Source organism: Nelumbo nucifera, chromosome 8, assembly GCF_055504915.1.
Source record: "Nelumbo nucifera cultivar China Antique chromosome 8, China Antique-T2T, whole genome shotgun sequence".
Lineage (NCBI taxonomy): Eukaryota > Viridiplantae > Streptophyta > Magnoliopsida > Proteales > Nelumbonaceae > Nelumbo > Nelumbo nucifera.
In genome coordinates, this window is record NC_142656.1 from 11,139,417 (window position 1) to 11,152,972 (window position 13,556).

At 41.4% G+C, this 13,556-nt stretch overlaps 1 protein-coding gene across 3 annotated transcripts in view; it reads left to right on the forward strand.

The window, feature by feature from the left end:
* The window catches only part of LOC104592245 (zinc finger FYVE domain protein), a 175,502-nt gene that overhangs the window by 16,098 nt on the left and 145,848 nt on the right, over positions 1 to 13,556 (forward strand). For all 3 annotated transcript variants that reach the window (XR_734395.3, XM_010251484.3, XM_088892963.1), the window contains exon 7: positions 7,369 to 7,543. Coding sequence is in view for 2 of the 3 variants with exons in the window: in XM_010251484.3 (XP_010249786.1) it covers positions 7,369 to 7,543 (175 nt within the window). In the remaining variant the exon portion in view is untranslated. The remainder of the gene's footprint in view (positions 1 to 7,368; positions 7,544 to 13,556) is intronic.

A 13,556-nucleotide genomic window follows, 5' to 3' on the forward strand; every position in this document is an offset into this window, starting at 1 on the left:
CTAATGATGGCTAAAACTCTCCACTAGAAAGAGGTACTGATAGAGAGATTTGAAGGCAATTATTGCATGGATTAGAAATAACAAAGGGGGGTCTTGGAGATAAAGATATAGACATAGGAAATAACAAAATTTTATTGGGAATTGGAACATGATACAAATGGTCTCCATGGTTGGCTAACTCCTTACTGAATGGTTTGGCAAAATCTGGGTATAACAGAAATCAAATCCTTCAGAGAACCATGGCCATTTTCTTTTCATTTCATAACTAGACAATGCCCCCATAAGACCTAGGAGAGGTGAGGAAGATGGGAAGCCGAAGCGGAGAAGTCTTTCAAATGGTGAGTATATGGAAGTCTGAACTGAATATTGAAGCGAAGAAAATCTTACTCGAGAGTGGAAGGGCCAGAGGAAAGAACCTGTTAAAAGTTGGGGAGGATAGGAAGGCGACGATACTATTGTTTGAGGAAGCAGTGATATGGTTGAAGGGCTTTATCGATGGTGTTATACAACGGTTAAGACAATAGGTTGGAGGAATGTTTTAGAACTGGAAAAGAAGAAGTGCGAAGTGGAGCTGAGGTGCAATGGAAGAGGCTGGTTCATCACGGTAGCAGAATACTTCGGCACAAGAAAACAAATGGTTTGTTTACCAGAAGGGAAGAAGATGCAAGGTTGGATGGCCTTCGCGGAGGGGTTGCAGCAGTTTCTTGTCTGTGTCGATAAACTTGTGGAGAAGGAGCAAGAACGAAGATCTGAACCTCTTAAATGCCTGGGGCAGCCATTGAAGAAGAGCTCATGCGGTGCTGGAGAGGTTATATCGAGCTCTAATGCAGGGGTGAAACTGTGGTTTGAGGGTGAGAAAGATGATTGGGAGCGGAGAATGGTGATATCAGTGAGCAAGGAAATACAAGATTGGGGGAAGGTTCTAAACTCAGTGGTGCATAATTTGAATCTGGAGTCTGAGGTTGCTCTGAAACCATTCTCAGACAGGAAGGCAGTGTTGAGAATTGACGATGAGATAAACAGGGGCTTTACAACCTTCGAACGTGAAGAAGGTATGGTCCAAATACAAAACTGGAAGCCGTTGTGTAATGAGATGGAACATGTTTGTGGAAGTTTCCTGCTCAAACTGGTAGGACTTCCCTTCCATCTCTGGAATGAAGCAAATCTGGGAAATATTGTGAAGCTGTTGGGCGGGGAAATGGAGGAAGCCCAGCTGCAAGACTTTCGCGCCGCAGTGGTTAGGATGGTTGGGGTGAGACCGGAATCGCTCCCAAGAACAATCGAGGTTCTTGCTGGTGGATCGTGGTTTAAAGTTTGGTTAGTTTCAGAGGTGGAGGCAGAGCTTTGGGGACGAATAACCAAGGTAGAAGACGACACTGACGTGGAGGGCTGGATTACTAGGGGACCACAGGTGGAGAGTAAGGCTGAACATAGGTGGCAGCTTAGAAGGGAAGTTGGAAAGTCGGTGGGAGAAAACCAAAGGTCACGAAAGCTATTAAAAGAAAAGAATTTAAAAATATTTGAATTAGATGGAAGTTCAAAGGTTCGAGATACTTTCGCTGACGTGGTTAAGAAGGGGAGAGGCTTGCAGGCCGGCTTATCCGAACCAGTGGGTGGATCGGCTGGTTGAAACAGATAGTGGACTCCCTACCCACGTGACTGTTTAAGTGAGCACGTGGGTCGGGGTAAAACTTTGGGGACTATAGACGATAGACCCCATCTATCTTCTTCCTCATCGAAGAAAACTGATGGGGGCGTTGTAGGGGATCTCAGGCAGACAGAGAAGAGTTCAAGTTCACTACGATGGGTGTCTCGCACAGTTCCTGAAACACCCAGGGAGGGACGAACCTCACAAGACCGACCAAACCCCAGATACGATCGAGATCATTACGAGGAGAAGGTATTGACGAGGGCTGGGTAGACTGTGATCTGGAGGAAACAGATGTGTAAGAAGATTCTGACAGCCGGTCTAGCATAGGCAGTGTCTTGGGTGAGAAGTTTTTAGAGGAAGAAATTGCTGCAACTCTCGATCTGGATACGTTGTTTATAGAAGAACCAGTAGAGGAAATGTCTCACTGCGCCAAGAAAGAGCTGTATAATAATGAAGTGGAACACATTTCGAATTCTGGGGGGGTGAAAACTCTAACTTAAACTCAGAAGCTCCATCTCCAAATCACCTTGCCGAACAGGATTTTTGTAAGGATTCTCTCGAGACTTCTCAGAAGCAAGACGGGGACATAGTGGTGAGGCACAAACAGGAGGGTAAGAGATCTCTGTTTATCAGAGGAGGCGGAAAGGCTAACTAATCAGAACCGAGCCTTGGAGTCAGATGAACCCCACATTCCTTGTTAGGGCCTGACTGGTTCTGTATCCAATTCCTGCACTCCTATCCTACCCCAACACAACCCAGGCAACCGTGTCCTTTCGATTTGTGATACTAACGCCTGCTCTTTGTCCTATGTGCCAAATACAAATCCCAACCCAGAGGATGCAGCCCTCGAAGGAGGGGAAGGGGTAAGAGAAAACAGAAGTGACAGGGAGGGTCAGTAGAGAGAAGTAGGGAATGAAGGAGAAGCAAAAAGAAGGAAAATAATCCTGGAAATCCTTGAGTGTCTGTTAAATGAAGCAGTGGTGAACAACATTCAAAAGGAAGGACCAGAGGGAGTTAGAACAGAAGGATTTGAGGAGGAAGGAGATAGAGGTGGGTAAACAGAACAAGGGCATGGAAATAGAAAGTCAAATGAAAGAGACTTAATTAGTGAGGATTCTGTGGTGGGTTTTGTACAGAAATTAGGGTGTAAATTGAAAGATCCAAATGACCTCAAAGTGTTTTTGAAAACAAAGAAAGAAGAGACAAAGGTTAAAAGGAGAAAATTGAGTGAGGCTGAAAGGTTGATGAAGGAGGTGGGAGGAGATAGAAGCTTGGAGGTCAAAGGGGAAAGGAGGAAAAGGAATAAGTGAGGGTAAGAGGGGTAAAGGGTAAAGAACATAGATAGATGAGGATCATAAGCTGGAACATCAGAGGTTTGGGAAGTGCTAGGAAGAGAGCAGTAATAAAAGAGGCCATCAAGAAAATAGACCCAGATGTGGTATTTTTGCAAGAGACCAAGATAGCAGATTTTGATATCAAGTGGGCAAGGAGTGTTTGGAGAGGTAGGGGGATTATTTGGGTGGCCCTGCCTTATTGGGGTTTGCAGGGGGTGTTGTCACAATGTGGAAGAATGAAGTATTTATAGGTCAGGAAGAGTTGATAGAGGTGAGTAAGGGAAACAAAATTGGAAATAGGGTGAAGGGCTTCTTAAGTCCAAACCATGCTCGAGGGGACTGTTTAAGTCCATATATAGCCTTCTTAAGTCTGCATACCTTACCATCCTCCCCCCTGAGCAACAAACCTTGGAGGTTGCTCCATGTAGACCTCCTCGAGCAAATCACCATGCAAAAAGGCATTTTTGATATCTAGCTGATATAGAGGCCAATCATACATAGCTGCAAGGGAGATGACAACACGAACTGACCCTATCTTAGCAACTGGGGAGAATGTCTCTGTGAAGTCAATGCCATAGGTTTGGGAGTACCCTTTTGCAACCAGCCGCGCCTTCAGGCGCTCAACACGACCATCTGGCAAGTACTTAACGGTATACACCCACTTACAACCGACAACCTGCTTCCCAGGAGGAAGAGCGGTGAGGTCCCAAGTGTGATTATGATGGAGGGCAGAGAGCTCTTCTTCCATAGCACGACACCACTTTGGAGAGGTAAGGGCTTCCTGGACATCCTTAGGAACAACCATTGAGGATAACAAAGAGATGATCTGGCGATGGAAGGCAGAGAGGTGAAAGGGAAACAAAATTGGAAATAGGGTGAAGGGCGCAGGTGCGTTTACCTTTCCGTAAGGCAATAGGAAGATCAAAGTCGGAGGCTGGTGTCGGATCTGGAGCTGGATCTGTCGACGGTGATGAAGCTGGAGGAGGTGCAACTGGTACACGTGGGCGATGTGTATACACGTGACGGATAGGTGGATGGTCAACGGACGGTGGCACCGGAGGCAAGGACGTAGGCACGACTGGAACCAGAGGAGGAAGATCAGCCACAGGAAGGGGAAGAGGAGGAGGTGATGTGGAGGAAGCAGCATCACCGGACCCCACGAAGAACGGAGTAGACTCGAAGAAAGTAACATCATCACATACCAAGGAACGACGAGAACTGGGATGGTAACACTTGTACCCTTTCTGAGTCCGGGAATAGCCAAGGAAGATACACTTAAGGGATCGTGCATCTAACTTGTCAGTCCCGGGACCCAGATTATGGACAAAGCAGACACACCCAAATACCCGAGGAGGAAGCGGAAACGGAGACATGTTGGGGAACAAGACATTAAAAGGAGAACGACCATCAAGAATAGACGTGGGCATCCGATTAATTAAGAAACAAGAGGTGAGCATTGCATCGCTCCAAAAGGGTTTGGGAACATTCATGTGGTGCATGAGTGAGCGTGCCGTTTCTACAAGATGTCGGTTCTTTCTCTCAGCAACCCCATTTTGTTGTGGGGTGTAGATACATGAAGTTTGGTGTATAATGCCATGTTGGTCCAAGTATTCTTGAAAAGATGAAGACAAGTATTCACGACCATTATCAGAACAGAAAATTTTGATGTGAACGCCAAATTGATTGCGAATCTCAGCATAAAATTTCTGAAAGATGGAAAATAATTCACTTCTTTCTTTCATTAAATAGAGCCACGTCATTCTTGAAAAGTCATCAACAAAAATAACAAAATATCTGTATCCATTATATGACATCACTTTATAAGGACCCCAAACATCTGAATGAATTAAAGAAAATGGACTCGACACATGGTTATCAACCCTACAAGTAAAGGGAACACGACGGTGTTTCCCAAATTGACACAATTCACAATCTAGAACAGAAAATTGACTCAATAGGGCCGTTGACGTTCTTCCACCACCATCAAGATAATACAGTCCACCGGCTTCATGCCCTCCACCAATCTTCATCCCCGTCTTGAGATCCTGAAAAACACACATACAGGGGTAAAATGTAATGGAGCAATTAAGGGACTTGGTCAACTTACTATCAGACATAAGATTAAATGGAAGCTTAGGTACATATAAAACAGAGGATAGGGATACAGGGTCTAGGTCAACATTACCAACACCACGAATAGATGATGTGGAGCCATTAGCAAGGGTAACAGATTGTGATGTTGAGCAATGAGTGAGAGTTGAAAACACACCTGGAGTTCCCATTATGTGATTGGAGGCTCCAGAGTCAATAATCTAGGGGTTGGGTGTGGATGCCAAACAAGCCATACCTGAGTGTGCAAAGGTAGCTGTGTTCTGCTGCCTCTCCATTTAGTTTAATGGAGGTCATTTGAACATTCAGGTAGTCAGTAGATATCATCACACTAGGTTTACTATCACTGTTATCTGCCTTTGCCGAATTCCCTTATCACTGAATCCTGAGCACTACACACTGCACACTACACACAGACACTTCACCGAAATCTGCACACTGATTTCAGCAATAATAAAGGTTGAAAGCTGTACTTGTAACACCACAAACCCTACTCTACAGGTACTGGAAGTTTCACCATTAAGTAAACACTACTTTCCTTTGAATCACACACAAACCAGCATAAACCCTAGCATACTGCAATCTGAAAACCCATCATACGATCTGTACCACACCTCTCATGTGTTCCATAACAGAAATTATGCATAAAAAAAACTCCTTACCTCATCGCCTGAAGGCCAACCACATGAAGGAATGAAACACCACTGCACCACACGCACCAGCCCTACATTAATTAGGGGAGGGCTTAGAAACCACAACAACCAATCACCAACGACACCACCGGAGGCATAGAAACCTCCAAGGGAAGAGGGCGATCACTCCTTTTCAGCCCTTTTCCCAGTCTCCAACCAACGGCTGAGAAATCCAAGAGAAACCCTAGTCCGAGTGCGCAGAAAACAGAATTCTAGCAAGTCCGATTTGTTTAATGTGGCTCTGATACCATGTTGAAGTTCGGCCTGCCCTAGAAGTCTGTTTTGTTTGTTAGCTGAAAAGTAAAGTAAACAGCAAGAAGGAAGAGAGGAAAGAAGAAGGAAGAAGAAGAGAAAAGGTCTGGTTCGAATTAGGAAAAAGTGAACCCTAGTTTCGGCCAGACCTGTTATTATATTATTAATATAATTGGAAAAGACATAAGTGCCCTTATTTAAGTAAGAGGCACTCGAACTAACATAATAGTACACATCAGCATTCTCAACAGGTACAAAGACCGAAATACCCCTTCACTAACAGAGTTGAACATCGGGAAGCTCATAATTGAAGGGGATTCAGAGGTGGTGATAGGGTGGCTGAGTAAAGATCACAATGGTTTATGGAAGTACTATAATGAGAGGAGGAAATTCAAGTGGCTGGTGCGGGAGATGGAAGTTAAGACATGTTGGGTTAAAAGATCGGCTAATTTCCTAGCTGACGGTTTAGCTAAACAAGGGGCAGAAAGGGATTCACTGTTTTGGGCTAAGCTGTAACTTTAGTGTGTTTTTCATGTTTTTTTCTTCTTTTTTTCCTTTTCTTGAGGTTCTTTGATGCTCTTGGAAGATAAGTGTGTTTGTTTTCCTCTTGTAAATCTTCTATTGATGAATTAATGAAAGTGTTATTGATAAAAAAAAAAAAAATTATTCAAAGAAATAAAACTGTTTCACTGTTACCGGTCCCAAAAAAAATCTTGGTCTTTTTTTTCGGTAATAAATAAAAAAGAAAATTTTATTAATAAAAGAAAAAGATTTGAGGAAAAAGGTTTTGTAGTATTTTCAAGTTTGAGGAAGATTTTTGAAAAAAGTTTCCATTTTAGTCATACTTCCCTAAATATTTCCATAATCTGGGAACGTTATCTGGCTTTAACCCTAAATATTAGCGAAACATAATGTAAGATATTTTAGGAATTTCTTGAAGATAAATTTCATAGAATGGAAGGTATGCAAAAATGTTGCTGATATTTGGTAATATCCCTATGTATTTTGTGTTTGGTTTTTTGAGATAAGGGAATGACAGGGATGTAGTGCAAATATTGAGGATATTTTGACCATGGCGGTTTCCATGATAGGATATCCAGAAATGGTGGATGGTTTAATGATTTTGGAGTTGCTAGTGGATATTCTAGTTATTTGTTGTCATTTATGGTAGTTTCCTATATGATCTATCTATAGCTCTTATATTGCAATTTTTGAATGATTCCTATAAATTGTAAATTCAAATCATGAACTACTTATTTCTTTATTGTCTTTGTTGGAATTTGTATTACTTTTCCACATTCTGATGTTTGTGTTTGATGTATATTGGTAGGATGCAGGATATTGAACTCATGCACATGCGTTATGTTTTGGAATCTACCGTGCTTGCTTTAGGTGCTATGGAAAAGAGTGTGACTGATGAAAGTGAAAACAATCAACGAAAGGCATTATGTTATTTAAAAGACTTGCAGAACCATCTAGAGGCCATTACTAATATCCCTCGTAAGGTTAGTGGTTTGGTCTTTATGTTAAAAAAATGCTGTTAGTTGCACTCCTTGTTGCAATTATTAGAAAAAAGTTAACTTGCTTCTTCTACCTTATTGCTTCCTATGCATGAGAAGGCCAATGATGCAGGTTGAATGACTGCTGTGGTTCTAAATATTGTTTTTTTCCTTGTAGTGAAGGTAGGTTTCGTTAAAAAAATAACTGATTACAAATATAATGTAAGAGATATCATCTTTGCAAAAAGAGAAAATACAATTAATGTATTTAACATATGCTTTTTGATTGATAATTGTATACTTTATTAATTTAAGGGAAAGTCTATTAAATACAACCTGCCAAGCATCTCTCTTATATAGGCTGGTCAAGCCCTTTTTCCATTATCTCTGTATTTCCCTTGCTTTATACAATTGGGCCTAGTGGTGCAAATCTACCATACCTACCCCTTGTTTGGCTAGAGCATTTCTTTTGGTATTATATTTAGTCCCAATCCAAGAACCTAAATTGATCGAGGTGGATAGGAAATTGGTGCAGTGTATCTTGTCAACAAGGGGCCTAATTTGGGCCTTTGCATAGTCTGGGGAGCCTCAGAGGGAATTATTACTTTGTGGAAAAATGATGACTAAGACAGGGTTGAAGGAGACAGGGTTTCTGCAGTGTGGACCCCTCCGCCTGAAGGATGGGTAAAGCTGAATTTTGATGGCAGCAGCCAAGGAAACCCAGGCCCATTGGCAATAGGAGGGGTGCTAAGAGATACGGAGAGCAATATATTAGCCTTGTTTTCAGGTCCTGTGGGATTAGGAGACTCTAATAGAGCTGAGATTTTGGCGGCGATACAAGGAATTCAGATTGCAGAACAATTAAGAGTTCAGCATCTGGTAGTTGAAGGAGACTCTCAAATTGTTGTGGGACGGCTGACAGATCCAACTTCAGCCATGTGGCAGCACAAAGATTTATTAAGGAAAGTCAACTGGTCTACAAGAAATATGACAGTTTACCTTTTGTTGGGAGGGAAGATCAGCAAACACCTTAGCGGATGGATTAGCTAAGCAGGGGGCTACTAGGGAACACCTATTTTGGGTTGCTTTGTAATTGTATTTATGAATAATTCTGTTTTTTATTTGATGTAATACTGCCCTGAAGAGGTAACAGCTTGTGCCTCTTTTGAGTTCCCTGTACTGCCTTTTCTGAATTAATAAATTATATTCATTCATAAAAAAAAAAGATGACTAGGAGTGTGTTGATGAGCTAATTGGGATGTACTTGGGGCCTGTTCGTTTTCTCTTAACTCTTATCTCTTAAGAGGAATCTTTTAACTTTAAGAGAAAGATGGTTGTTCGTTTCCTCTTATCTCTTAAAGTGCAATCATACAACTTTTTATTTTCCAATGATACCCCAAAAAGACAAACAAAAACTCTCATATATGGGGTTAAAATGGATATTTGATAATTTTCATAATTCAGAATTCAGAACAACATTCTTTGCATTCAGAGTTCAGAGGAAAGAAAAGTTCACTAATACCAATATACCTCTTAATGTAATTATTGCACTTTCAGATGTCTGACTTTAGAGCAAATGAACATGCCCTTAGTGTCAGTTAAATGAAAGAGAAAGGAACATGGTTGGGAATGGATTTTAACCAATGTTTGTGGTCCAACCTCTTATAGAGAAAGGGAGGGACTCTGGATGGGAAGAACTGGCAGCAATTAGAGAATTATGGGATGGCCAGTGGTGCCTAGGTGGGGACTTTAATGTAATTAGATTCTTGGGTGAAACAAACAACACGGGCTATAGAATTACTTCTCGTATGAGGAAGTTTAACTTCTTTGTGGAAACCTTTGCATTTGCGGGACCTTCCTCTTTTACAAGCAAATTTTACCTGGCCAAATTTTCAAGAGATCTCCATTTGATGTAAGCTTAATAGGTTCCTTTTTATTGCTGATTGGGAAGTGGAATGGAGGGGTGTAGCAGTCTCAGCCTCGCCATGACCTATTTCAGACCATTCAGTTAGGTTAACCCAAGAAAGAGTAGGAGGAGGTCCTTGTCCGTTCAGATTTGGGAATATGTGGTTACTTCACCCTGAGTTCTTATCAAAGGTGAAAGTTTGGTGGGAGGAGGATCAAGTGGACTTCAAATGGAAGGGGTATAGATTTTACAAGAAGCTGCAATTGCTGAAAGCCAGAATTAAGTTTTAGAATAAAGAGGAGTTTGGAAGAGTTGAGGAGAGGAAAATTGAGATTATCTGTAGGGTGGATGAATTAGATGGCTTGGAAGTTGAAAGAAGGTTGGGGGCGGAAGATAGGGTCAAAAGATGGAGGTTAAAGCGGGAACTGGAGGAGTTAATAAGGAAGGAGGAGAGTAGTTGGAGACAGAAATCTAGATGTAAATGGCTAAGGGAAGGTGATGGTAACACTAAGTTCTTTCATATGTTAGAAAACTGAAGGAAAAGGAAGAACTCTATTTTGAAGTTGGAATGGGGTGGACATTTGTTGACAAGGGAAGAGGAGATAGCACAAACTTTTGTGAATCTTGTCAAGGCATTGAATGACTGTTTGGGGAGACCTAGAGAAAGTATAGAGGATTTGGAGTGGAGGGTGGGTTATAGAGAATTGCTGGACTCTTTGGGAAAAGAAGTTTGAATTCCAAAAGTAAAAAATGCAGTTTTCTCAATGGGTCTATCTAAAGCCCAGGGCCCAATGGCTTTATGATGGCCTTCTACCAAGATTTTTGGGAGATAATTAGGGGGGGGGGGGATTTGATGGAGGTCTTTGAGAGAGGCAAAATTTAACTTGGGAGCAAATGCAACTTTTATTGCTTTGATCCCAAAGAAGGTGGCACACTTCAGTCAGAGGATTTGAGGCTCATTGAGTTTAATAGGAAGCATGTATAAAATTGTTTCTAAGGTTTTGGCCTTGAGAACAGAAGTGGTACTTCCTTCGCAAATTTCTCCAAATCAAGGGGCTTTTGTCTTTGGGAGACAAATAATGGATCAAATACTCATTGGCAATGAATGTGTAGAGTATAGGAGGTAGAAGGAAAAAGGGGCTGGTTTGTAAGTTGGACATGGAGAAGGCTTATGACATGGTGGATTGGGGCTTTCTTTTAGTGGTTCGTAATAGCAAGGGTTTTGGAGAAAGATGGTTTAGATGGGTGAAGGGTTGTATCTTCTGTCATTTTTTTTTTCATTTTTGTGAATGGACTAGCTAGGGATTTTTTTTTTCTTGCTAAAAGGGGCCTTAGACAAGTAAACCCTTTATTACCCTTCCTCTTTACTCTAGTGCTGATATACTGAGTGAGTTGATCTTAAGTGCAGATGTTGATAATTTGATTAGAGGTTGGAGAGTTGGGAGGGATTAAGTGGTGGTCATACATCTACAGTTTGCGGATGACATTATATTGTTTTGTGAAGGGGGAAGAAGAAGAGTAATTGAACTTAAAACAGATTAGTGTGCCATTTTGGGAGAATTTTCACTCTTAAAGTAAACTAGGGCAAGAGTTGTGTGGCAGGAGCAAATTTAGGGAGGGGAGAGGTGGACAATCAAGGTAGAGTTTTGAACCACTGACCCGGAAACCGGAGGCTAAAGCGGTTCCGTTTCTGGGTCAATTTTTAAAATGTTGTTTATACCGACTTAAAGTCATAATAAAATTACATATATGCCCTCAATTAGTGAGGGGAAGTGGCAACATGGCAAAATAAAGAAGTAACAGACCCAAAGGCCCATTAAGACATAAAATCCCATAAAGCTGCAACTAACCTTAGTTCAAAATGTAAAGCCATCTTCTCTGCTTTTAGGGTATCTCCTTGTACTGTTGAGCCTGAGTATAGAGCCACAATCACTCCCCTAGCATCCTTTTTTTTTGATCAGCAAATTAGACTTTTATTAATTTCAAAGATAAAATTAAGGTACAAGAGTTAGGTTTCAGCACTGCATTGACCCAAACTAAAAACAATTACAGCACTGCCCAGAACAAAGTAGGTCTATCTGCTCCCTGTCTTGCTAGGGTATCTGCCAAACCATTTGTGGTCCTTTTCACCCAACCAAACTGAGAATTGAACCTCCTTGCAAGTAGGTCACAATTTCCTTAAAGATAAATTTGAGCTTCCAAGGTGCTGAAGTGATTTGGCTTTGCCCAAGAAATGACCAGTAGTGAGTCTCCTTCAATTTCTAAATCTGTTGCTCCGATATGCTCAGCCAGCTTTAAGCCTTGTAGGAGAGCCATAATTCAGCCTGAACTGAGTCACCAATACCTATTGGTCCTGAGAATAGTGCCACAACTTCTCCTTGATGATTTCTAAAAACACCCCCTATACCTGCCCTTCCCGGGTTGCCAAAGGAATTCCCATCAAAGTAAAGTTTTAGTTTATTTGGTGCAGGTGGTTTTTCCACTCCACTCTCAGAATTTCCTTTGGTACATCTGTTTGTGGCACTTCAGTCCAGTTTCTGAGAATGTCATTTGTGGAGATATTCTTGAATAGTTCCATGGTCATCACCTAATGTGCAGCTCTGATTTTTATGGCTTCAATGACTTCCTCTGATTTGCTTTTTCCAAAGAAAATTCTTTGATTTCTTTCCTCCCAAATAGTGGACACCACAGCAGCTCTTGATGCCTTCCATAAACACTTTCCGCTTTTTTTCTGTTGCCTCAGGAAAGTAGGGCTGAAAAGACTTACTACATCCTGCGGAGGAGCCCATCTGCATCCCAAGAGAGAACAAAAATATTCCCCAATAGAAGAAATAAAAGAGCAGGATAAGAGTAAATGGGTTAGGGTTTAGAAGAAAAACAACCTTTGATAGGAAATGACTGTTTAGAAAGATGCAAAAAGTCAAAAGAAAATAGCAGAAATCAGAATTCTAGAAGGGAGAAGATGAAGAAGAAGATGGCGGCAACTAGGGTTCAGAGAGAGAGATTTTCAAACATAATCTCTTCTCTTACACCCTTAATTCTATTTTATTAAGTTAAACTTTGGTAATTTACAGAGAAGCCCTTAGTTGGGCAGAAAATTAAAAAGACATAACATAAGAAAGGATAGGCCCAGATTAAGGCCCATTACAACAAAGAACATAAAAGATAAACAGCCTATGGGCCATTCGGCCCATCTTCTCTACACTCCCCCTTAAGTTGAGCATAGATGTTAATCATGCTAAGCATGCCAGTATCATGCTGAAGTTTAGCCTTGGGAATGCCCTTGGTGAGGAAATCTGCTAACTGTTCTTCAGAGGTGATGAAAGGTAGACACACTTCACCAGAAGCCACTCTTTCTCGGATGAAGTGTCTGTCAACTTCAATATGCTTAGTTCTGTCATTTTGCACTGGGTTGTGAGAGTAGAAAGCCTTATGTGCTGATTTCGGCCAAGCTTCTTGTGAAGAGGAGAAAGTTGGGGGTTTCAGCAAAAGACAAAGGAAAGGGAAGAAAAGGAGAAGAAGGTCGAGTAGGATAGTGATACATAACTCTAGCCGCCAGCCCCTCATTCTATTTATAATTAACTTAAATATGGGATATTACAAAGATGCCCCTAGTAGGGCGGCAACTCAACTAAGTACTTACAATTCTTTTAAAAATAAAAGACTAATGGGCCCAAGGCCCAACAACTTCTTAATTAAAAAAAAAACAAACTAAACATAAATTGGCCCAACATAAATCAACCCACTCAACACTCCCCCTCAAGTTGGGAATAGATGTCACACATTCCCAACTTGCGTAGATCATGTTCTAGCTTATTCTTCGCAACACCTTTTATGAGAACATCAGCAAGCTGCAGATCAGAAGAAATGTATGGAAGACAAACTTCTCCAGAAGTTACCCTTTCTCTGATAAAATGTCTATCCACTTCAATTTGCTTAGTTCGGTCATGCTGGACTGGATTATGGGCAATATTCATTGCTGCCTGGTTATCGCAGTATAGCATCATAGGTTCTTCTACATGTACACCGATTTCTTCTAATAGAGAACAGATCCAGAGAAGTTCTGAAACTCCATGTGCCATGGCTCTATATTCCGCTTTTGCACTTGATCTT